The sequence below is a fragment of the Homalodisca vitripennis genome, chromosome 4 (genome assembly GCF_021130785.1).
Source record: "Homalodisca vitripennis isolate AUS2020 chromosome 4, UT_GWSS_2.1, whole genome shotgun sequence".
Classification (NCBI taxonomy): Eukaryota; Metazoa; Arthropoda; class Insecta; order Hemiptera; family Cicadellidae; genus Homalodisca; species Homalodisca vitripennis.
This window is the reverse complement of record NC_060210.1, coordinates 82445704-82472509: the sequence shown is the minus strand read 5'-3', so window position 1 is coordinate 82472509 and position 26806 is coordinate 82445704. Positions and strand designations below refer to the sequence as shown.

At 32.3% G+C, this 26806-nt stretch overlaps 1 protein-coding gene across 2 annotated transcripts in view; it reads right to left on the bottom strand.

The window, feature by feature from the left end:
* Window positions 1-26806, bottom strand: part of LOC124359650 (probable serine incorporator) — a 64568-nt gene that overhangs the window by 20642 nt on the left and 17120 nt on the right. Inside the window, exons 6-8 of one of the 2 annotated variants that reach the window (XM_046812563.1) lie at window positions 25846-26029; window positions 25178-25372; window positions 4160-4195 (exon numbers count right to left, since the gene is read on the bottom strand). In XM_046812563.1, the coding sequence (XP_046668519.1) occupies window positions 4160-4195; window positions 25178-25372; window positions 25846-26029 (415 nt within the window). The remainder of the gene's footprint in view (window positions 1-4159; window positions 4196-25177; window positions 25373-25845; window positions 26030-26806) is intronic. The other variant, XM_046812564.1, reaches the window with a different exon arrangement.

Sequence of the window (26806 nt, the reverse complement as noted above, 5' to 3'; positions counted from 1 at the left end):
GATGTTGCTTGTGAAGTAGCAGAGGCCATGTCATGGGTTCGGTGCAGTGTGATTGGTTTGTTCAGGAAATTTTGATTGATTCTTTTAAAAAAATCTATGTTTTTCATGAAGAATTTCCTCAATACTTTCGTTGTCTGGACGAATTATTGCGGTCATTGGTGGTTTTTTTTCTAATGTTAGCGGTGTTAGGTTGGACTTGGTTAGAGAGGTATTTTACCCGCAGCATATTTAGCAGCTTGTAAAGAGATGCTAAATAATAGTTGGTTTTGTTCCTAACTGATGATGTTGTGTTAGTTTTCTCTTCAGTTTTTTGTCTACAGGTTTGGCTGGTTCCTGGGGTTGATGTTTTGTTGTTTTCTGTCATGCTTTTTGTCACAGAAGTATTCAGTTTTTGTCTACAGGTTTGGCTGGTTCCTGGGGTTGCAGTTTTTGATATTTTTAGTCACGTCTTTTGTCACAGAGGTATTCAGTTTTTTTCTACAGGTTTGGCTGGTTCCTGGGGTTGATGGTCTGATAATTTTAGCCACAGTATTTTTTACAGAAGTATTCAGTTTTTGTCTACAGGTTTGGCTGATTCCTGGGGGTAGTGTTTGAGTCTCTATCTGCTGTCAGGCTCTGAAAATCTGAGTGGTCGTATTATTTTACAATTGATTTGTCCATCACTAACTTTGTCATCATTGGCTGAGCAGTTTTGTTGATATTGAGTTACTAGGACAGTTAGGATACGAAGTGGTATATTGCAGTTGTGCTTGTATAGTCTTCATAAATTCCTCAGCTTGGTCTTGCCGTCTCTTTATGTGAACTAGTTCTACAAAGATTAGGCTTTTAGGACTTATATCGGGTTGTGTCTCAGTGTTGTAGTTTGGGATTCCATATCTTTGAGAGTTCTAGGTTCCCGATCCTGGCTAGTCCGATTTGTTTTGAACTGAGTGAGGGATTTGACTTCATTTAGAAGTTTGCAGATGGTCTCTTCCTTTTCTTTATCTTGTTCTTCAAATAATTTAGTGAGGTCCATCCGGATTTCTTTTTCTTTTTCTAATTGGTTTTCAATACAAGTTAAAATTTTCTACTAGTTTGTTGTATTTGTTTAGTAATTTTTCCCTGTCATTTTCTAGCTCTTCAATCTGTGATTGGTAGTTTATTATTTCAGAGTAGGTTTTTAATTCTTCAAAGTCCTGTGTTAGTTTTGGTGTTTTTAAGTGTCATATCAAGTAAGTCCTGCTTTAATTTTTGGTTGTTTTCCGTTTTGTAGGGCATTACCAACCTTCAGCAGCTAACGAAAGAAAGAGAAGTTTCCAAATCCGTTTCTTCTAAGTTGTGAACTTTAAGTAATTTCTTCTCTTGTATTACTCCTATAGCAGAGTTGTTCAGTTGGTCATTAACTGTATCCAAAGGTAAGATTTGTAGTTGAAATTTTCAGTTTACATTTATTGCATTTCCAGTTCTCTATTTCAAATTTAGAAAGCTTTGAGAACTTTTTTTTCTGGCCAATCCAAGCATTTTGAATGGTACCACTGGTTACAAACACCAGTGCACAAAATTCCTTTGTGCTTGACTCCTACTGTGCACATTCCACAAGGATATTTAGTCATTTTTTAAAATAAAAAATACTGGATTCTTAATTGAAAAATTGGTGTAGTAGGAAAACAGTTTAAAGAATTGTCTGATTATCTGTCAATTTTTTTGATTATGATTGTTAAAATAGATACTGGAATACAGTTTTAATAACTTTGTCTGACTATGACTAATTTTGTGGCAGTCTAAAAGTGGTCATGCTGTAGTGTGTTATGAGAATATAATCCTTAAGTTGTAAAAGAGGGCTACTTCTGTTGTCAATGAGATTGTACAGTCAGCTGTGTGTGCAGTATGTACGACAAGGTCAGGGCTGTTGTGTCAGCAGGTGTCAGGTCACTCACGCTCAGCAGTGACACACTTTGTCCAGCCAGTCTGTCGGCATCCACACTTGTTTGAAGACCAAAAACAACACCGAATTCATGTTTCTGAGGAACTTCTTCAAAAGGCAAATGACGACGAAAGCTTCTTGGATCATGTCATTACGGGAGACGAGACAGGGGTTTTGGTTACGACATGGAAACAAAAGCCCAATCATCACAATGGACATCAAAAGGCTCTCCAAGACCCAAGAAAGCACGTCAAATCAAATGTGAAGGTCATGCTTACGGTTTTCTTTGACTGTAAAGGTGTCGTGTACTATGAATTCCTTCCACAAGGTCAAACAATTAATCGTTTTGTTTATCTTGAAACCCTCAGAAAAGTGCGTAATGCTGTGGGAAGAAAGAGACCTGAGCTGTGGCAAAGTGGTGATTGGGTCCTTCACCATGACAATGCTCCTGTTCACTCTGCATTAGTTATCCGTGACTTTTGTGTAAAAAACGCAATGACTATCATTCCTCAGCCCTCCTACTCACCTGACCTGGCTCCAGCAGACTTTTTTCTCTTTCCGAACCTCAAGAGACCCCTGAAAGGACGAAAATTTCAAACAGTTGACGAAATTAAAGAATAAACGACGGAGCTGCTAAACACCTTTACAAAAGAAGAGTTTTCTGGGGCCTTTGATCAGTGGAAACACCAGTGAGAAAAGTGTGTAGCTTCCCAACAGGAGTACTTTGAAGGAGACAAATTCGAATAACCTGTATGTTGTATGAATAAATGTATATAAATTCAGTCCTGGAACTTTTTGATCACACCTCGTACATGTGAAGTTTGTATAGTAATACATTATAATTTAAAAGAACCAATGTTAATAGTAAATATATTTGTGTAATAATATTTGAAGTAATTTTTTAATTGGCTATTAATATTACCAGGGCATATTTGCATCAATCAATAAAACACAATACAGAATAAAATATTATACATATAGTATGTATTATTTACAAAAACACAAATGTTCAGATTCACCTATGCAACATTTCAGATTTTTCAAACATCTATTTCACGAGGAAAATACAACAGATAATAATATTCATTTCAAACTCCAATGGCTTATTAAAAGAAGTGAGTTGTACATAACAAGATAATTTTAATAATAAACTTTAGTAGTATCTCACAACAAAATTATCTAAACAATTCAATTTTTTTATAATGTTAAACTAGTCTACTAGCATTCACTTCAAACAAGTTTACCCACCAGCGAGGTCAATTACAGCTTAACTGATCCTAGAAGTGGTTCGACAGTAGTGAAGCATCCGACCACTACCATTCCTTCAAATTTTGAGCTTTAAGAGGTTATTATCACTCAGCGCTAGGACTGAACTGTACAATGAATTTATACAAACTTTTGACTTGAAATGTTTCAGAGGGTCAGTGTGGCTATATATTGTCTTATATCAGAAACACACCAGCCATAAGCATACCTCATTGTTTATTGTGTGATAAACAAAGTATCACTATAACTTACTTTGTCGTTTTTGTACTTTGCTCCATCAAAACCAACAAACAAACCCATGGTCAATACTAAGAAAATACTGGTTTCTCCTTTATTTTTGCATTGTTAAAGCCCTGTGCATCTACTATTTGACTGTCTGGATTGTTTTACTGGACCAAATCTTATCATTAGTAATGATAATTTCCTCCTCATTGTTAGAGTCCGTGACAAACTCCAAGGTTGACCCCGTTTGCTGCATTGTGTAATTACTATTCACTATTTATGGTACCCTACTCTTGTAGGCATAGTTGTGTACAGAAACCTTGAAATGTTAAGAAATTTTGTAGAAAATTTACTTATTACAACTCGATTGTCTTGAATTTGATTAACCTTTTGAGAATATTTAAGAAATAAAAACCTATACTACATTAATGAACACTTAACAAAATAACATTAAGTTTCAAAAGCAGGTACAGACTACAGCTTAGTATGAATATATCATATAGATAATCTAATTAAATAAAACAACCAAAAGGATTTGCAAAATAATATTATCTTTGACACATTGGAGAATTACCAAGTGCATTTATAAAAACTTTTTACCTTTAAACATTGATTAAATAAAAAAAAAAACTGCTTGAATTTGGGTAATATAATTTGAATTTATTACTGATACTAGCTTCAAACGATATTTTAATTATACAAAATGTTCACACACCTTTAAATAACACTACCAAATTTAGCAAAAGCAAAGATGAAAATGAATCATACCTTCATTGTCAACGAGGTTGACGTCATGAGAGCGCACTAAACAGAGAAAAACACAAGTAAGAAACCTAGCTGAAGCAATGTGAAGCATTAAATGAAAACAAAGATTATGAATTTTGTTTAGTTAGTAAAGCAATACTATATAATATATTATATAAATAGATGTTTTAACCCTAGAAGTGGCTTGCGCAAAATATGCGGCGCATTTGCGTACTTTCACCTTTTAAAAGAGTAATTACTTTATGATTTCAGAAAAATTCACATAGTAGCAGACAGGAAACGTCAAACTTCTCATAGAATCAAGATTTGTTATAATTTCCTTTGTTTTTAGATTCCTGTATATTTTTGTACTACTGTTTGGTAGCTACAAACCTGCCATGGACGTTGTTGTTTTTTGAGCACAGTAATTATTTTCTTAGTTTGATACAAGTGATTGTATTGGAATTGATTTCAGTAAATTATTACTTGAATAATAGTTTATAAACCTTATGTATATTACACATTCATTTATTTATATTAAATAATATAAGAATTAACTATGAACATCCAGTTTTAACAACCAGCAATAAAAATAAATTTGCAATAAACTATAGATTTACATAAAATACTGAACCTGTTTCATGAAACTTTTTAACTAATGTGTTACACTTTTAACTCGTGCTTATTTTTAAAATTAGTCCATGAATTTTTGCCGACATGCAGCAGGAGATTTCTTTACTAAATCAGTTTCAACCAAGAATACACATTCTTCAACAGTTACGCAAGTTTTAACAAACAACAACACACTAATATGCAACCTAACCTAACATTGTTCAATGGTTCAACTGCAATACGCAGGGAATAAACAGCCATCCCCACTCCAGCTCCAATCATACTAACATTAGAAACAGTATTTAACCAATTTCCCAAAAATATATACATTTCCCAAAATAATAATTTCGTACAACCTAATTAGCAATCACTTTTAAGTTGAAAATCCTGTATATATAAAATTGTTTTAGGTAATTTAAACTATATTTCTTAAATCAGCATATAATTAAGGATATAAATTCTTATTTTATTTGTTTCTTGATATTTTTTTCAATAAAATTATATTAAAATGTCTAATTATTTTTTTAAATCATATAAACTATTTATTATATTTCCGAAATCAGAAGAAAACTTGAAATTAAATGCACATATTGGATTTTTTATATATGTTACACTTAAACTCTGGATTCCGACAATGTCCAAAATTTTTACTCACTTCGCGATGTTGGACAACGTGAATTACCCACGTCGTGGAGTAACCATTTTATTTGGACATTGGCCGAAGCGAAATACCCAGAACAAGTTGTGGGTAAACAAAAGTACTCAATTTCCAAAATAAACACGTTTACCGGAGGTTGAGCAAAACCATAATACCCATAACCCGACGTGGATAATCTATTTTACCCACGTCGGGTTGTGGGTATTTGTAATTTGTGCAAACGCCAAAATCAAGAACCTAGCCAGTAAATGGAGTGCCATAAAACTAGTACATGGAAAACCAAGATACTTGCAGTCAAGGGTCTGTCGAACGGGCTAATCAAGACATTCGAGATAGTCTTGTGGCTTGGATGGCTGATAACAATACCTCTGGATGGGCAAGTGGTCTCAGGATCATTCAGAATTTTAAGAACGACAGTCACCACAGTGGGATTAAGAGAGCTCCTTATAAGGCAATGTTTGGTTCACCGCAGAAAAATGGATTATTAGATTCTCCTTTGACAGCCGACGTTTTAAAAATAATAACTACTGAGAAAGAACTCTAAGCTCAAAAGAAGTTTTAATGAAGAAGATAAAGAAGAAATAAATGCTGTGGATGAAGATGCTTCGGAAATTTTGACAAGAACTGTAGAAAACAATAAACACGTGGAAAAAGAAACTATGTCCAGCGATAACTTAACACTCTGTGATATTGACTGTGACAAAGGAAAGAGCAGTTTTGAATGTGGTCAGCACATCCATGATAAATTTCAAATAATGAAGACTTAGACTTACCTTTGTGCACTACACACAAATCTGCCATATACACAACACGAGAAAACTGTGTAACTGCATTAAAAAGTCAGGCAGCCAAAATGCTAAAGCTTACTGAAAGAAAATTAACCCCAGTTTAAGTGGGCGATAACGTTTTGGTAAACATTCCTGATATCGACTGGGGGCGACTAGCTACAAGAAATGTAATGGCTGTTGTAATAAATAAGAATGATGACTCCTATACCCTTAGTACAAAGCATAAAGTTCAAAGTTCTTGAAACCAAAAACTTGAAGTTTTCTAGAAACCAGTTCCAGGTAGCTCCAAATAAATTTATTAATAACATTGATGTACCTGATGAACAGCAAATGTGGATGCAAGAAGAACTACTCCGGCAAATCTTGCAGATGTGTAAAATCAAACATAAAATGCAATTCTATATGTCACGGTAGCACTTCTTGTACTAACAAGTAAAGTGAATATTTTCTGAACAGAATTGTAATAAACATTGAAAGTGGTACATGTATGAAAAAGACATATAAAAGATGTATATGTATGAAAACGTTTAATAATTTTTTTCCCCATTTTCAATAATAAGATACTTGTAGTATTTTACTGTTTAGTTTTTTTTAAATAAAAGAAATGGAATTTCAAGGAAAATTTGATTTTATTTTACTTGTTATTATGGAATTAGTGTAGGGTATGGTTGTGTTTGGAGTTTTTGGTGTTTCCACAAATTACAAATACCCATAATCTGACATGGGTAATCTATTTTACCCATGTCGGGTATGGGTATTATTGTTTTGATCAATCTCCGGTGAAACTGTTTATTCCGGAAATTGAGTACTTTCGTTTACCCACAACGCGTTCTGGGTATTTCGCTTCGGCCAATGTCCGAATAAAATGGTTACTCCGCGACATGGGTAATTCACGTTGTCCACATTGCGAAGTGAGTAAAAGTTTCGGACATTGTCCGAATTTGGAGTTTGAGTGTAACATATGAACAACAAAATAGGTATAAAATGGAATTTTAGTGTAAAGTTTTGTTTTTTTTACAGTTTTACATATTATTTGAAGCTTTATAAAGTTATTATACAGCAAATATAAAAATTAATAAAAAAATAATTCTTGGTTTCCTTTTATAAAAAAAAATATGTATTTCATGTTACATTTGGAGTAGTAGTTTTATATTTGAAAGTTATATGAATGGTTGACTTAAAATACTGTGCCACTACAGTTGGTTTGTACATCACTTATAGGGTTAACATCTTAACATTTTGTTTTTCAGTTATTGCAAGCTTCCACTTGCATTTTTATACAATGTTGATGTTAAAATTGTTTTCCAAATCTTCATACAGATATTGTTTAAACATTTTAAAATTATTTTAAAAGCTATAAATTGTAATCATATCATAAAACATGGTAGACCCTATAAAATATTCTTTAAAAAATAATTTAATGCGTAAATCCTTAAAAATAAAAATCTTCTCTGAACATGTAAATAATAAATGTACTTGCATGGTAAATTTAATCAATGTCAATATATATATATATATATATATATATATATATATATATATATATATATATATATATACAGGGTGTATATTATGTCTGGAAACACCCAAATATATCCTTTAATAATTTAAATATAAAATTTGAAACCTCTTACAATCGTGATAGAGATTGGGCATCTACTTTTTGGAACAATGTTTTGTTATGTCACACCAACGGGGACGTCCTGCCGAGGGTATCGTGAATATTCTTAATGGAAGCCTATACTTGTGATACATAATTTTAAAGGTAATAGCTTACTGAATTGAATGCCACAAACCGCATCTCAAAGGAATTTATTTCTATCAGAAAATAGAGCATTTTTAGTATTGAAAATTTACTGATGTTCAACAATGTAATTTTAACATGGTTTCTTGCCACAAAATGTGTTACACTAATTTTTTAGCATTTTTTAAATGTTCAATTAAAATAAAAAATAAACAATTTATTTTTAAGCTGGTTTCATTAGTACAAATTTACCAGTTTTTATTACAATGAATAAAAACTTATGAGTCACTTTCTCTGATTACTTATGAATCTGTACTTGGTGTTTTCCAGTCAGCAGGAAGGTTTAAAGAGACAAAGGTCACTAGCCTATGAGAAACATTATTGTGTTATTAATCATCTGGTCTACAGGTTTCAGTTTGTTGAGCATGGAGCTTTCACTAGACAGGTCTAAGCTTGGGAATTACAAATGGACAAAGGTCATATCATTCCTGTCGAGTTAATCAGTGTCTCTGAAGCATTGCTGTCAACAAGTTATCTAATTACAGTAGTTCAGTTTTTTATTTGGCATTTTAATGGAATTGTCTGAAAGAGAACGAATTACTCTGTTGATGATGCGAGGATATGGCGATCGTCAAATATCTTACCGGGAAGTTTGTAATTTGTTTAATGACACTTTCCCAGAAAGGAATCCCATAAGTGTTTCAACAATATCAAAAACTATTGAGCGTTTTGAAATGACAGGGAGTGTACGTAATCGGCCAAAGTCGGGTAGGATACAATCTGCAACAGATGAAGAACATGCACTAGATGTTTTGCAAACATTTATTGAAGACCCACATACATCGCTCAGAAAAGCTGCACAGCAACATGATATGCACCCTATGTCTGTGAGTAAGATTTTGAAAATTAATAAATACAAACCATTTAAAGTTCATTTAGTCCAACAGTTAAGTGAGGATGATTACGTCAGAAGAGTTGAGGTTTTGTGAACTTGTGATGCGCAAATGTGATGACAATAGAGATTTTTCTGACCAACATACTATTTTCTGATGAGGCAACTTTTTTCCTAAATGGCAATGTTAACAGGCACAATTGCCGTTACTGGGCTAGTTGAAAACCCACATTGGATTACTGAGTCCCATTCACAGCAACCACAAAAACTGAACGTATGGTGTGGAATTTTAGGTAACAAAATTGTTGGACCCCTTTTTCATCAATGGAAATTTAAATGCCGAACTTTACTACAATATGCTCCAAAATGAAATAATCCCAGCTATTCAAATTGCATCAGGAGAATACTTTGATAATGTATGGTTTCAGCAGGATAGTGCTCCACCCCATTATGGGAGACAGGTAAGAGAGTATTTGGATTTAAGGTTTCCTCATAAATGGATTGGCCGAAGAGGAGAAATCGAATGGCCTCCAAGATTCTCCGGATTTGTCACCAATCGATTATTTTCCTATGGGGTCATTTAAAATCCAATGTTTATAGAAGAAAGCCTCATAATTTGGAAGACCTAAGAAACAGGATTATAGAGGAGATTGCTTTGATAACTGAAGAAAATGTTAGGCAACTCTGTCGAATCATTTTTACACAAGATTGGCTCATTGTCAAACCGTAGAAGGAACACAGTTCGAACAATTGCTTTGACACCAAATGCAGGTAAAACGTTTGTTGTAAGACTTTTCTAACAGCATACATTATTTTTATTTGTAATAAGAAATCAATAACATAAGTATTTCCATAATTGTACTGTAATAAAAACTGGCAAATTTGTGCTAATAGAACCAGCTTAAAATGAAATTTTTGGGAAATTACAAATGGACAAAGGTCATATCATTCCTTTGCTTAGACCTGTCTAGTGAAAGCTCCATGCTCAACAAACTGAAACCTGTAGACCAGATGATTAATAACACAATAATGTTTCTCCATAGGCTAGTGACCTTTGTCTCTTTAAACCTTCCTGCTGACTGGAAAACACCAAGTACAGATTCATAAGTAATCAGAGAAAGTGACTCATAAGTTTTAATTCATTGTAATAAAAACTGGTAAATTTGTACTAATGAAACCAGCTTAAAAATAAATTGTTTATTTTATTTTAATTGAACATTTAAAAAATGCTAAAAAATTAGTGTAACACATTTTGTGGCAAGAACCATGTTAAAATTACATTGTTGAACATCAGTAAATTTTCAATACTAAAAATGCTCTATTTTCTGATAGAATAATTCCTTTGAGATGCGGTTTGTGGCATTCAATTCAGTAAGCTATTACCTTTAAAATTATGTATCACAAGGTATAGGCTTCCATTAAGAATATTTCACGATACCCTCGGCAGGACGTCCCCCGTTGGTGTGACATAACAAAACATTGTTCCAAAAAGTAGATGCCCAATCTCTATCACGATTGTAAGGAAGGTTTCAAATTTATATTTAAATTATTAAAAGGATATATTTGGGTGTTTCCAGACATAATATACACCCTGTATATATATATATATATATATATATATATTATAAATACATACATATAGAAAGTCCAGGTGGAGCAAGTACTTTTTGTGATTCAAGCCTTATTATAATAAAATTAGGCTATTGCCAGTTATACAAATTTAATGAATGTTAAAATCTGTTTGACAGGTATTGGGTCTTCTGATGATATTTTATTAAAAGTAACAATGTGTGTGTGTGTGGGTGTGGTGTGTGTGTGTGTGTGTGTGTGTGTGTGTGTGTGTGTGTGTGTGTGTGTGTGTGTGTGTGTGTGTGTGTGTGTGTGTGTGTGTGGTCATAACCTAGTGTTAAAATGTTTTGTGGGTGATAATACCACATAAATGTGACTCAAATACTGAATTAAAAAATAATTACTCACACACACTCAGAAAAAAATTATTCTAGTTTTTTAACATTAACATTTTGCAAAATTCTAAAATTACTATTACATTTTGACACATTTCTGAAACTTTATATCTACTATTGTATTAGACATTAACTGTTGAGTAAGTACGAATAACTTTTGATGGGTCTGAATATCCAGACATATTAATTAAATTGACAAACTGGAAAGTTCTTTTTTCTTTAATTAAAAGAAAAAACTGACATTCACAATTCTTTATAAAAAATGTTACAGATTAGCAAATGTCATAGAAACTGCTTCAAAACCTAAGATTTCAGAAAATATGATGCAGTTTTATTTTTTATCACTTAAGTACAGGTATGTGAGTTTCAATATAGTCCGGTCAATTTAGCCAAAAAATAGGGGTAACTGCATTAATTCCCAGAAAGCTGAAAATTTGCATAGATGTTAGGGACACCATTGTTATGCAATTGTGAAAAGTCCCCATCGATCCCATTGTCTGCAAAATTTTTTATTCAAGGTCAAATTTCACAAATTAGGTTTTTCAAATTTTTCAGCGAAACGGTTAGTTTTATGAAAAAATATTTGAAATGAAAATTTTAGATCATGCAACTATCTAAAAAAAAAAAAAAAATGATTCTTATACTTTTTTTCATAACAATAACCGTTTTTTATAAAAAACAATTACAAAATTTCTTACGCTGTATTGTCCATAATAAGCACGACTAAGCTGCCTATGATATCATTGGGAGTGTAATGTAAATAAAACTATAAGTCTGCATGACTAATACATTCAAATTTACCGATAATTCTGAGAATATGATATTAAAAAAACGGAGACCCTAATTTCAAGGGACCATGTGCCCTTTGAACAATATCTGCCTGTCATTCCATTGTTTGAGTAGCCGTTCCATCCACCTGCTTTTCTGAGGTCGCACCTTAATCACCGTTAGTCTTGAAAATTCCTTCGTAGTGAAAACACATAGTTATTTCAAATATTCTCTGCTAAAGTTTGTGCTGTATTCACTTTTTGTTGAAAATATGTCACAATAGTGTTTTCTTTGCACTAAACTTTTATCTTCAAGTGAATGTGTTATTGTCGATCGCGGCATGAAGACGTTACTTAACGCGAGTATTCAAGGGGGGAATCAACTTACTGATTACTTGAAGAATGTAAATTCAGCGACAAATCATGTGCAGTGTCACAAACAATACAATAGAAAGAGTACAATTGCAACAGCAAAACGGCAACATGAGGAATAAGCTAGAACCTCTCAAAAAGTCCTCCTCATACTAGTGAGTCATTTCTTTTTATTGTTGTTTATTTTGCGGTGACGAGTTGAGTGAGGAATACAAAAAGAAACAAGCACAGAAATCTCGTCGTAAAATTTGTAACGTTAGAACTCTTTCATTTAAAGACTCAGTTATGAACGCAGCTCAGTCTCGTTCTGATGACAACGCAAAAACTATTGTTGCTCGCATCGGGTTTGAACATGATTTAGTTACTGCTGAAGCTAAGTACCATAATGATTGCTTTGTATCATTTTTAAAGCCGACCACTGAAGTCTAAGTCGGCCGTCCTCAAGATGAAGCATTGTATCTCGCCATGGGGAAAATATTTTCATATATTGAAAGTAGTGATGACTGCCAGTTTACGTTAAAAGAATTAGAAAATATTTGTAAAAACGTAAGTTTGATTGAAGTTAAATTAGTAATAGAGTCATTATTACTCAGAAACTAGGACAATTAACATTGTATGTTTTCTTGTTAATTATCATGATATTATCAATCAAGCTTAGAGTGAAAAAACTTAAAGGCAAAAAAGAGCAATTGAAGGTCCTATCAACTGCGGCAGTAATTATTCGGGAAGATAATCAATCGGTTCAATCATATACAGTTTTTAAATGCTCTTACTGGCTGTAATACAATATCAGCAATGTTTTGAAGGGGTAAAACCACAATTTTTTAATTGTTTGAAAAAGAAAATTTTATTACTTGTGCACAAGCTTTCCAAGATATCAACTCTTCAACACAAACTCGCTTTCTTCTGTCTGTATATGGAGCTCCAAAAAATTACTTCGATAGACAAATTATGTTATTTATCTTTTGCAAAACAAACACGTAATAAAAAACGTGTGCAATTAGCTTGCCTTCCTCCAACCGCAGCTTCCGCTGACCAACAGTTTTATTGTGTATATTACTAGGTTCAGGTGTGGCTTGGTAATCAACTAGACCCAGAACAATGGGGATGGAAGCATGTCAATAATGCATTGCAACCAACCCACACGCTTCTTCCACCTGCACCAGAAAATCTCCTTAATTATGTTTCTTGCAACTGCAAAGTAACTTAAGACGGGGCTGCAAAAAAGTAGAATTATTTTGTTCACTAGCATGCACCACTTGTCAAGGCCAATCGTGTTCAAATGTTGAATCTCTAACAGAAGAGGGAGAGAAGAAGATGGAGGGGAAGAAGAGGAAATAATTGGTGACGATGACGATGAATAAAATATGTTTACAATCAAGTATAACGGGACTTTTCACTTTTCGAGCTGTACCTGATCGACAACGACCACACTAACAAGAGTGCAACTACTGAAAAGAAGAAGAATAACCAAACATTCATTTAATTTTACTTCAATAGACTGTGGAATAGGCCTACTGGGGAAACCACATTAAAAAAGACACGTTAGGTACACTACCTCATAGGTGGCATGGCAACATGTACATATTATAGACGATACAGCGTAAGAAAATTTTGTATTGTTTTTCCTCAAAAATGGTTAGTGTTATGAAAAAAAGCATAAGGAGCATTTTTGTAGATAATTGCATGATCTACAATTTATGTTTCAAATACTTTTTCACAAAACTAACCGTTTTGCTGAAAAATTCAAAAAAACCTATTGTTGTGAAATTTGACCTTGAATAAAAACTTTTGCAGACATGGGATTGATGGGGACTTTTCACAATAACAATGGTTTCCCTAACATCTATGCAAATTTTAAGCTTTCTGGGAATTTTTGCAAGGGTCAATGTCTAAATTGACTGGACTAATAATGTAAAACACGATATGATCACAATTTCACTACCAAAGCACATCTGGTTTTACATTTTGTATAGCGTCACGATTTACACTGACATTCAGACATATTTTTCAATTAGATCCTGATTAACATAAAACATACTTAGATAGTAATTACTATGTTGAAACCAACATGCAAGGATAGCTAGCCTACACCATTTTATCATGAGACAAGGTCTGACTCCAACGATATATTTGGGTAGGATAATTTAACTAGTTAATATAGAGAAAGTTGAATTGAATTAGTTGAAATACTAATCCAAAAATTAAAAGGAAAATAATATAACTTCTAAGGAAATAATTGTTGTATTATTAGAATATTTTTCAAAGTTCAGTTGTAATAGAATTATCATTACGCATACTCATTTTCAACTCCATCTCAATATGATTCGGATTCTCCATCCCAAATTCACCTTTACCTGATACTGTTCATGTCCCTGTAATTCTTGACGAATTTAAGTACCCAAACAACCTACACAACAAAATTTGGCCCGAATGTTCTTCGCCAAAGAGCATATCCAAATGAGGTGAACTAAGATATTCATGTGGAGAAAGGTGTCCCAGAAGTGAATATGGACTCAGGAAATTACAATTGATAGTGAAGGAAGAGGTGATGACTGTGCAGGATAATGTTAAATTCTGAATCAACATCTTATTGAGATTGTTTCTGGCTGTTCTATTCATACAATCAGGAATATCCAACATTCAGACAACAGTTCAGGACATGGAAGCTGCCAGAGATATGTTCTCTTCTGCATCTTATGTACATTTCAGAGTTGTCCCTGTAAAACTGTTCCGCCGGTATCCCACGTATGATATTGATATGGCTGGAGTATCCATACATTTTAATATTTTATAGAACCGACATAAATACGCTGTTTTATTATGTATCGACAGGGACATTCTTTCTGTGCGGCGATGGTGGAACATTGAGGTTCATATCAGCCAACCATCAAACACTGTTCCAGCAGGTTTGTTGGTGCCTTGGTAGTGTGGTACGCCCTTCCTGTGGAATCCGCTGATGTATGAGGAAGTCCACGCTAATAACTAAGAAATCTCTTTTGCCTAATTCAATCTTAATGGTGTTACTCCTACTCAGTAAAATGAAGTACCATCATCCATTATAGCCCTTTTATTTAACCTCGGTTTTGGTTGTTTACGTGATTTTCATGTTAGTAAGAATTATTTTTATTTCTAGAAGGTCTAATTCTGTTCAGCCCGACTTTTGACCAATCAAAATTACATTAGTGGTAGTTAGGGACTTTCATATGACCAGAGCCTTCATAAAGAGAGCATAAATTGATTTCTACCAGAATTGCTAAGCCAAAAATGTCACATTTAAAAATATTATCTCTTGTCAGAAGTGCAATTGATGTTCAGCTTCATATTGAATTTTTTATATAGCAAATGCGTGTGATAGCCTGAGTCACTTTGATATTGATCATGTCTAGGCACAGTAACAACTGCTGACTGGGAATCTAGTGTAAGTGGTGAGCCTCTATAATCACATTTATGTTTTGAACTGAAGGTCAAGAGGTCACAAGTTAAAAATCTTAAAAGTTTTATTGTTTTTACTATATTATGTCTCTACTATCATAGCCCGTTTGTCTCTGCCTGTCTCAGTACCGTATACTAGTACATGGCAGACTCTGGCCTTCTGCTATCTGCTTGATGGACATCATAAATCTCTCTTATTTTATTTTCCAGAATTGGTTCATGGACTTATTTGATAAATTTACCATCAATAATTAGTGACATTTCCTCTTTTTTCAGTGTTAGTTATTGTTTTTTGTTTGTCTGTTGATTGTAAAGTTGTTTGCTTCTGTTTTGTCAGCCATTATTACAACTAATGTCTAAACCTTTGATTTCTTATTCTGGCTATGTACTCTCATTATGTGGAGGAGTTTAACCCTTTTGAGTGCCGCAGTGTTTTGCTATATGGTATGCATAAAATGCCGAGCGAAAATGCCTGATTCTGCAAGGGTCTGATTAAAAATTCATAACAAATTTATTTATTGGTATAATGTCTTGGGTTTTTGTTTTTTTTAGATAATTATACATATAATACATTTATCACTTATTTAACATTTTTATATAAATAAAAAAAATTATTAACAAAAACTTTATGAGCGAAAACATTTAGTTTTTTATTTTGACACAACTTAAGTGTTACTGAAATATTTTATTTTTTCACATTTAGTTATTCTATCTTATACTCCATTCAATTCTTTACAAAAAGACATATAAACATTTTTTTTATACTTATAAATAAAGTTTGGAAAATAAATATGAAAATATGAACCACTACAAAACTAGAAATTTTCTAACCTAACCTACCAGTCTGTGTATTGTCTACACTGATAATGCTTAAATTTAATGCCTGCAATACTAGGTCTTCAATGTCAGCAATGTTTTTACGACTCATTATTTATAAATATCACTGAACAAACACAAAAACATAAAAGCTATACAAACGTATTTAGTAAAGTACTAGATGCTTGGTGTTTGCACAAATTACAAATACCCATAATCTGACATGGGCAATCTATTTTACCCACGTCGGGTATGGGTATTATTGTTTTGATCAATCTCCGGTGAAACTGTTTATTCCGGAAATTGAGTACTTTCGTTTACCCACAACGCGTTCTGGGTATTTCGCTTCAGCCAATGTCCGAATAAAATGGTTACTCCGCGACATGGGTAATTCACATTGTCCACATTGCGAAGTGAGTAAAAGTTTCGGACATTTTGTATCATTGTTCTACTTACACACAGAACAACATACAAAATGGAAAAATTTGAAGATACTAGCACTACAAACCCATTTACACTTAAAAACTTTCAATATCATTTGTGAAATAAACACCAGCGTAAACAAAACATGTGCCGGCTCGTCCGCATAGCGGCCGATTCTAAACGCGACTGACGCGCTTCACTTTACAACCGCCGTAAAAATCTGAATCTAACCAAAATAGAACAAACCTTCATCAAAAGTTACGTTGAAGCCTTTGGAATGCATATATATAGTCATTGAGCCAATTTAGATAAATGCTATATAAAATATAAGCGTTACTGCAGAAGTCGCTAACAGCGATTCTGTCATTTCTTGCATATAATGCGGGATCGCTGACAGCGATGCTCCGGCACTCAAAGGGTTAAGAAACTTTTGTCAGTAAAATATATTCCATCAATTCTTATTACTGTTTTGTTCATAGTTAAATTTCTTTTCCCTCACTTGTTACAAAGTAAATGTAAACTCCAACTTGTTTATGTTTTCGTATATAACTGACAATTTTACCTTGCCCTTCCTTTATTTACTTGATGAAAACTCCTATTTAAGGTCAACAATACTTGCAAGATCATTATAAAACGTACTAAACAGGTATTATTCAAATAAAATGACATGTTACAACAACAAATCAATAAAAAAGAAACAGTAAAAACAAAAATTATTGCTTAGGCAAAATTATTACAGAATAATTTAAATAAATAAAACAACAATCAAACAATGGAATTAGTAACAACATGAATAAATCTGCATGTTTGTACAAGTTATGTTGCAACAGCTTTGTGAATACCCATGTCTACTTAAAAAAATATTTTAAATTTAAGTCTTTCTGTAAAAGAATTTCAACCTTTTAAAATAAGTAATGTTTTCTTTAACCAGAAAAGTGTGTAACCTAATAATTTTTATAGCTTAGTTTCATGATACAAAATCTATAAAATGTAAATTCCTGTTTTTTAGCCATTTCAATCACATTATAAAAAAGTTTTAAATTATTTTTGTCATCTTCACTACCAATATATAGTAGTAGGAGTTAGTTTTTACTAAATTTTTAATACAAGCATTGTTATAATTATATCCCTAGTACCTCAGGTATTTAGGCTACCAGTGATTCTGGCAAGTTGAATGACTTGGCAAAATCCAACAATGAGCTCGCTGAAGAGGTGGAGCTGCTCTGTGACAGACTATCGTCTGATGAGCATTGCTGTATAAACCTACCCTCAATAACAGCTACAAGAGCAAGGCTGCCGAGTGATGCGAACTGGAGAAGCAGAATGATGCTGAGATCCTCAGAGTCAGTAGACAGCTAGCTAGGTTCAGAGAGTACTACGTGAGACTGCAGCAAAGAATCGACAGTGGTAAGGAAGCGAACAAAAGGCTGCTCCTTGAGAGAAAGGAGAGGATCACTGGCTTCCTCGTTTTACAGCCTCTTGGTTAAGCTGACATGGTGTGTGATCCTACTGTCACAATGATATTTTTAAATACTGGGTTTGGTGCTATGAGTGAGTGCCTTGGTATGATTTTGACTTTGACATTTTTGGTATGACTGAGACTTGGCTTCATCTTGGCATCCCTTTGGACAGCTACAATATACCAGGATACACTTTAGTGTGCACGAACCACAAAGAAAACATACAAGATCATCCAAAGGGCACAATAAGTGGTGGTGTGGCCCTTTATGTAAGGGATGGAATTGTTCATGAGCAGTACACCCTTTTCGAAAACGTTAAACCTGGTATCCGTTCACTGAAAGTAGAAGCCCCAAAAGGTGTCCAACAGTTACGGCCCATCTTGATTTTGCCAGCTATCTCCAGGACATTGGAAAAAATTGTAGTTCAACAGATTATAAATTATTACATATTATACATCATTGAAAATGTATGTAAATTTTCTATAATATGAAGGTATTTCAAAAAATTATATGAGGTAAACTAAATCAAATGAATACTCATGTACAAGAAATGTTTATTTGTATTGTTATATTAAAATAAGACTACATATCTTGTACAAAATACTGTAAAAAACACACAATATGTCAGTAAAACCGAGGCTGCAGTAAGTTTTAAATAGATGTAAAACTTTTTGCAGTAATAATTCTATAGACGTTTGAAGGAATTTTGATGAAAAACTGCATCACTGTCAATAATGATCGATAAAACGTCTCATATATTAGTCCTAAATAACATTACCAGGCATAAAAACATATAATGAATGAGGACTACAGTACTGTCAACAGATATCCTCATTGGCAATTCCAAAAGTAGCCGTAATTCACAAAGCAGAAAGCAGTCGATTGCATACATTAGTGCCATGCTCCCCGTCATGTTGATTCTTGACAATTGCCCGGGAGAGGATTAAACAACTCCATCATAAATGTTTTAAAATTATAATTAAGGATTTTTATGCATAATTAGATTTTAGTTAGTACCAAATTCAATTAATGTTAAAAAGAGTAGATAGAACCATTATTTGTCAATTTGTTGTAATTTTCTGTTCATATATGTGTAATTTTAAGTATTATTTTTACATTTTATTTATTCGTTCAATTAATGATAACAAGACTAGATGGAACCATCATTTGTCAATTTGTTGTAATTTTCTGTTTATATATGTGTAATTTTAAGTATTATTTTACATTTTATTTATTCGTATTCAATGACCTAAGTTATTGTCAAAATTAGTCTGTAAACAGAGAAATGCTTGGAAATAAAAGGAATTTTTATTTATTTATTTTCCTGTTTTCCCTGCCAGTTGGTACTTCAGTGAGCAGGGTCATCTCCTTATCAACATAGAACTACTAGACTTAGTTATCAGCAAAGCTACTAACCACCAAACTGTCCAATAAAGCAGGAAGCAATATATATGTACATTTTCTATCTGGACACTGGCAGCAGTTCAACAAGGAGTTTATGATATGTTACCACCCAAGTATGATTCAGTGGAGTATGTAGAAAAGGAGAGGGACAAGTGAATGTTTCTGAGATGTAGTGGAAGTAAAATGTAAAGAGAAAGAAGGATTGTTGTCATTTTCCATAAAGTGCTAAGAGCATGTATAATGTATGTATGTAAGAGTTAGTTTTAAATACAATAAAAGAGATGGCTGTGAATTTTTCAAGGTTAAGATTTAAACAATATTTTGAGTGATATGGTTGAGTCAGAAATAATTTTTGTGTTATTTTATAATTGGCATCTTCCCCCCCCCCACTCCTACCGATTTACAACAGAACAGGATAGAATTGGATCTGTCTCTGGAATTTGGCAATGGTAAATGCTCACTCACAGAATCCTGGACAAATCTAAAAGGTGAACCGCTAATTGTTTATTTCTGCTTTCCCGTCTAACCTGTGGTTTTTTGTAATTTTCTGTTTATATATGTGTAATTTTAAGTATTATTTTACATTTTATTTATTCGTATTCAATGACCTAAGTTATTGTCAAAATTAGTCTGTAAACAGAGAAATGCTTGGAAATAAAAGGAATTTTTATTTATTTATTTTCCTGTTTTCCCTGCCAGTTGGTACTTCAGTGAGCAGGGTCATCTCCTTATCAACATAGAACTACTAGACTTAGTTATCAGCAAAGCTACTAACCACCAAACTGTCCAATAAAGCAGGAAGCAATATATATGTACATTTTCTATCTGAACACTGGCAGCAGTTCAACAAGGAGTTTATGATATGTTACCACCCAAGTATGATTCAGTGGAGTATGTAGAAAAGGAGAGGGACAAGTGAATGTTTCTGAGATGTAGTGGAAGTAAAATGTAAAGAGAAAGAAGGATTGTTGTCATTTTCCATAAAGTGCTAGGAGCATGTATAATGTATGTATGTAAGAGTTAGTTTTAAATACAATAAAAGAGATGGTTGTGAATTTTTCAAGGTTAAGATTTAAACAATATTTTGAGTGATATGGTTGAGTCAGAAATAATTTTTGTGTTATTTTATAATTGGCATCTTCCCCCCCCCCCCCACTCCTACCGATTTACAACAGAACAGGATAGAATTGGATCGGTCTCTGGAATTTGGCAATGGTAAATGCTCACTCACAGAATCCTGGACAAATCTAAAAGCTGAACCGCTAATTGTTTATTTCTGCTTTCCCGTCTAACCTGTGGTTTTTTGTAAATATTTATTATTATGTGTTAACTGTGTTTGGGTTTTAGATCATAATATTAAATTTGTTGCAATTTTTTGGAAATACTAACTAGGCTAACAAACCTAATGCACTGCAACCTGAGGACTTTTGTGCTCCCTTAACTATTAGTTCCCATCAAGCTACAAGCTATATGATAACTCTGCTAACTTTCTGGGGTACACCTCTCTCACACCACAGGGTTCAGGAAAAGCCTTTCCTATGCACCTAAGTCGACCTTTTGAAATGGCTGAGGCTTTTGCATTAAATCATTAAAAAGATTAAGTTGGCTATACATTTTTGTATAAGTTATAAATATTGTATTAGCTAAATCTAAATTTTATATTGATTTCCTACTTGTATACTCCTTAATCTTGCTGTTTCTGCTCAACTTTTATTCTAAGTAATAGGATTAATAAATTAGTAAAAACTTTGTTTTGTTAATTTGATTGTAGATACTTCTTGATAGAGTATGATAAATGTCCTTGGTTCACTCTAAATTTTTTTAATCTAAATTCTTTTTGTTCACAAAAGATTAATTTTTGATTTTTATGAACCTTGTCTCCTGCAAAATCTGCTCATTTTCATTAGGCCCTTCACAAAATTATTTTGGTCTTTACTTTGTCTTATGTTTCAACATAAATTATATTTAGTTAAAAATTTGTTTCAAATCAACAACTCATTTTGGTGTCTGAAAACTTCAACTCTACCTGGTTTTGTGTTTAATAAAATATAAATAATAATTTTAGTATACACTTGTCACATTGGCAACTGTTGAATTTTTTATTATTTTTCTGCACATTATAAAAAAGTGCACTGTATTTGTAAAGTGGATTCTAAAATTGAAAAATTGAATTTTAAATGAGTAAAATTAAAACAAAAATAAATAAATAATAAGCAAACGGAAGTAAAAATAAGGTAATTAATTTAAATGAAAATAGGTAAAAATGTTATCTGTCACAAGACCATGTTGATACAGCTGTTTAAGAACTATGTACGTAATTAAAAAATTATGTAACCATATACTTCAAGAAATCTAATTGAGTATTCTTTATGTTGTTGGTTTTACATAGTGTATGTTTTCAAATTAATGAAACTAAAAATTGTAGGGATAGAGGCAAATATGTTGCAATGGTTTCAGTTGTATTTAATCAACAGATATCATAGAACATACAAGGGTTATTCCAAAAGTAAGGTCCGATTCACTTTAACTATTCGAATTTGGCGTCAAGAAAGAATGAGTATATAAATTACACGTTTGGAGTAACATACATTTTATTTTATTCTATTTGCCATGTTTTTATATATTGACAATAATTTATTGTAGAAACTTAAATAATATAACTATTTTAGTTTTAAATTTAAAATTATTTTTTGCTTAATGTTTCCTTTTTCCTAGTAATGAAGCCAAATCCCAAATCTGCCGAATCTTCAACAAAGATTTAGATCCAACAATTGATTGTGAGGATTCAAAATTCAAATCTGTGGACACCCACTAAACATTAACTAACACCTGATCAACAGTACACACATTACCAATATCTAAATTATGTTATTGCCACACTTTAAGTTTTAAAACCTGTAAATACATAAACTCACTAAATAATCATCTTACTTTTATAAATAACTAGCTGTTACCCGCGGCTTCGCACACAATCTTTAGAAAAGTCCTTATATTACTTAGTAAAAGCAATTATGCGCGATTAGCCGCGGGTAACAGCTAGTTCGTCAATACATTCGTAGTATTTTATAACGAAAACTCTTGATTTTCAATAAAATACCAATTACAACCAAATACCCAGTTACCCATGGCTTCGCACGCGATTTCCTGCAGAAAAATTGGGACATAGGAGGCATATTTCTTTTAAACGTCCTTATTACCCTTCTGAGATAAATAGTCACTGAAAGATACTCCGAGCTCATGAACTATTTAAGATTTAAATTTTAAAACAGTCTCAATATGCACTTGTGAAATAACTGGAATTTTTCTCTAATATTCTATGATTTTTGTATACAATTGAACTATATTAGCCCAGCGTGGACAGGAGTCAAAAGTCGAATTCATTTGCACACATACAATGTAATAAATGATGGCGCTCAATGTAATTTTGAAACGAAAATAGGCATATATTAGGTACATATTATTACAGTCTAATGATTATGAGCTCCAGATGTTAAACGAAATTGTGTATGGTTTTTATTTTAGGCTTTGCGTGTGTATCACTTCTGGATCGAATTATTTATACTCATATATCCGATGCCATTATTGAGCTTGCTTTGTTGTCTCGATCGAGAGAATATGTATGCACGGAGTTCTGAGAACCGTACTTCTGTAAAAAAAAATAAGGTAGGTTTTATAACATTCTTTATATTTGTAGCCAACGTAAGATAGTAATTTTGATATCTGCATTGCTCTTCTGATCAAGCACGAGCATGGTTTATATTAGAAAAATATTGCAGTTAAAGGTGAATTTTTACGTAAGATTTGAATTGTATTATCTGGATGGTAAAGTCTATGCTTAACAGTAATTGCAGAAACAGTTGAAACAAAATTTGCTGATTCTCTTAAGCTTACTTTATGCTTTCAAACTATAAATGTAAAGAAATTTAAAATCATAATTAAATTGTATAAACATATTTGTTTGTTGCATTATATATGTTTACAAAGAACAGCTGATTAAATTTGAACAGGCTCTTTCACTTAATAACATATGTTTGCTGCAATGCATTTCTTACGGGTATTTCCGTAACTTTTTAGAGATCAGTGGGGCGGAATCCTGAATCAGGATCCTATGTCCTTCTCCCAGTCCTTAGCTACCTCCCTACCAATTTTCAGCTAAATCGGTTCAGCCGTTCTTGAGTTATAAATAGTGTAACTAACACGACTTTCTTTTATATGTATAGATTTTTGCTTGCAGTTAGGACTTTTTATATTTTGAATACGCAGCACTGTGAGTCTGCTATGTTTATTCACGTACAACAGCTGATCACCATTGCTGAATGTCAAAAACATAATTATGTTATATTTTGTGTAATATTTATGTATATAGTTAACGTAATTAACAAATTATCGTATTTTTGGACATAATATTTTTCTTTTAGTTTGTAGTGTGCATATTTATGTCCGTCCAGAGTTGTAAGTCTTATGCGTTTATTCATGGACAGCAGGCCTACATTACGCAAATCAATTAAAGATCGCAAAAACCTTTTTTTTAACGTACCTCGTGTTTGGAAGGCCGTAAAAAGATGACATAATTGACTAATTATCGTTGTTAAAATAATATTTTCAAGCAGTTAATATATTTTATATTTATTTTTGTGCACTGCTGTGTCTGTTTGCAGCTACTGCTGATTGGTAGTATGCAAATTACTGATCACTAAAACGTGTTTTTTTAATTGTATGTACGAAAAAACATAGCCTAATCAATCTATACTAGGTTAAAAAACTTATCTATACTAGGATTTGAATTTCAAGAGTCGGGAATTTATTTTTTAAGATTCAGAATTGAATTTGAAATTCAAAAATTCTAGATTCACCTATAACTAACTATACCCGTTACTGCTATTCTACAGCATTAATGTGATGTACTGTATCAGTTCTGTACAAATAAAGATTCTGATTCTGTGCCTACAACTTTAATGTTTGCAAGAGTTTGAAATGACATCATAGTTTTTAAAACCTGTAACATTATTTAAAGATAAATTATCAGCTTAATAGATTGAAAAAATTAAATTATTACACAATTTTTCACAAATTACTGTAATATGAAATCAACACTAATTATTGTTCTTTAAGTTTTGTAATTAATTATGAAAACAAAGTAAATTGATATGTTTGCGGTTTTAGTTACAAGTTATTTTAAAAGTTGTTGGATAGTTATAAAGTTATTTTATTCCCTTGTAAAATTTTTAAAGGACACCATGCAAAACTAACAAGATAATTATACTTATTTTAGTAATTTCTTCAGTTGTCATACAAATTTATTTCAAAAACTTCATGTCTATTCCTAATCACTTGAAAGTTAGCATTTCTTGTGTTCTTTGTTTGAAAATCTAACTTTATTTTTAGCTTTTATCACTATCTCAAACAATGTGTGTCATTATTATTTACTAATTTTCATTTAGTCATGTTGAATCTCATATATTGATTTATCATTTTTTATTTTCATTTATGCACACATCATTAACCTACCATCTAAATTTTAAAAATAAATAAAAACGACCAGAATAAAAAATAAAAGAGAAACATTTTTATCAGTTACATTGTTTATATAAACAAAATCTAAATTTTTTTAATACATATAACTTAATATATTGAAAAATAACTGCATTAGCCCATCTCCATTCAGAAAAATAAAACACAATTGTAAAATTTTTCTTGAATTACTTACCTGCACCGTTGTCTTTGACTAGAACATGATCTGACATTGTGATCTTGGAGGACTTGGAGGCTGTCCGTAGAGAGGAGTAGAGTACACAGCACATCCAGATACCGAGGCCAACAATGCTCTCAGAGTCAAACGTCACCTTGCTTTTGTCTTTGCCTCCACCGATTCCCAACAAAAATCCTGGGTTGCAGTTTCGATCTGTTCAAGAAAAACACAAATGTTTTTACTGTTTTTTTTTTAAACAAAAACATAATTATTAATTTATTTGGTATTTCAATTCTCTAATTGAAGCCAGGTAATACACAAGGAAAACCCACATAAAATTACTTTAAATACAAAACTTAGATATTCAAACAAAATTATACATAGGATAAAACTGTATCACTCACTTTGGCCTACAGCAACAGCTGTGGTTATCTAACCATGAGGTCATTTTCTGAGGAGGTCAAAAAGATGTTTTAGATGGATTTGAACCACTAACATACAAGCATTTATTTAGATGTTAACAATACACCAAATAATAAAACCAAAAAATCATAATAATCTCAAAATAATCCCAATAATCATGTTTTAAACCATTAAGAAATTAACAACATACAGTACAATAATTTAATTGTATATAATAATTTAATTATATCAAACTGATTAACTTAATGTTTTGTCCTAAATACCTGGGTTACTTGAGAGAGAAGACCAGGTAAGGTAGATAACGTAGAGTGTGATTACTGAGGACTGTAGTAGTCCAGATCTTGGCTGCATCTCTTGTACATTGGGCAGGATGGAAATGGCACTGGCAATTATGCAGATTACAATGTTTACCGAAATGAAGATCTTGTTCATAGTACAATCATTTGCCTGGAAAATAGTAAAATAATTAATACTTTGAAAGTCTCTCAAGTTTGACATTTTTGAGATTACACTAAAAAATTACTATAATTATTCTGCAGAAGATTTTTTTCTGCCAGAATAATGTTTTACAGGCAGAATGCTCTCATACACCTTTCTCCCCTGATCAGTTAGTTATACATTTCTTTTAGCTTTAACCCTCATGACAACTATCGTGGGTGTGAAGAATTACATTTATTGTGCTATAAGACCATATTTGGGAACCAGAGTGTTACAAGTTTTCTAAATTAACCACAGAGTGGATCACTTTATAAAACTGTTGGGGTGAAACCCATGAAGTTGCAGGTCATGTTCTACAATATTATTAAACCTTTCACGAGTAGATGTATTTGCTTGCCAAATAGTATTGATGTTTCAGATGCTTAATATTTATATAAACAAGGATTTTTTTATACGTTTTTGTACTTTAATTTAAATAGAGAATTTACTAACAGTATTAATCAAAGGAAACAAAGCTGTATTTCCTGTATTTAGAATAAATTAAGAAAGAGTACAACATAATGTAAAGTATCATATAGATATTAAATATGATAGTAATCTCAAAATATAACTGGCAGGTCAAAATCAAACTCTTAAAATAAACACATGTGTAATATTATGAAGAATGATCAGCTAACTTGACCAGTTCTATTTGAGATTATTCCAAGTCTTGTGATATAAGACTTTTACAAAAACATAGCGTTGCCATATTTTATATACAGTAAAACCCCAGTTAACCGAAACAAA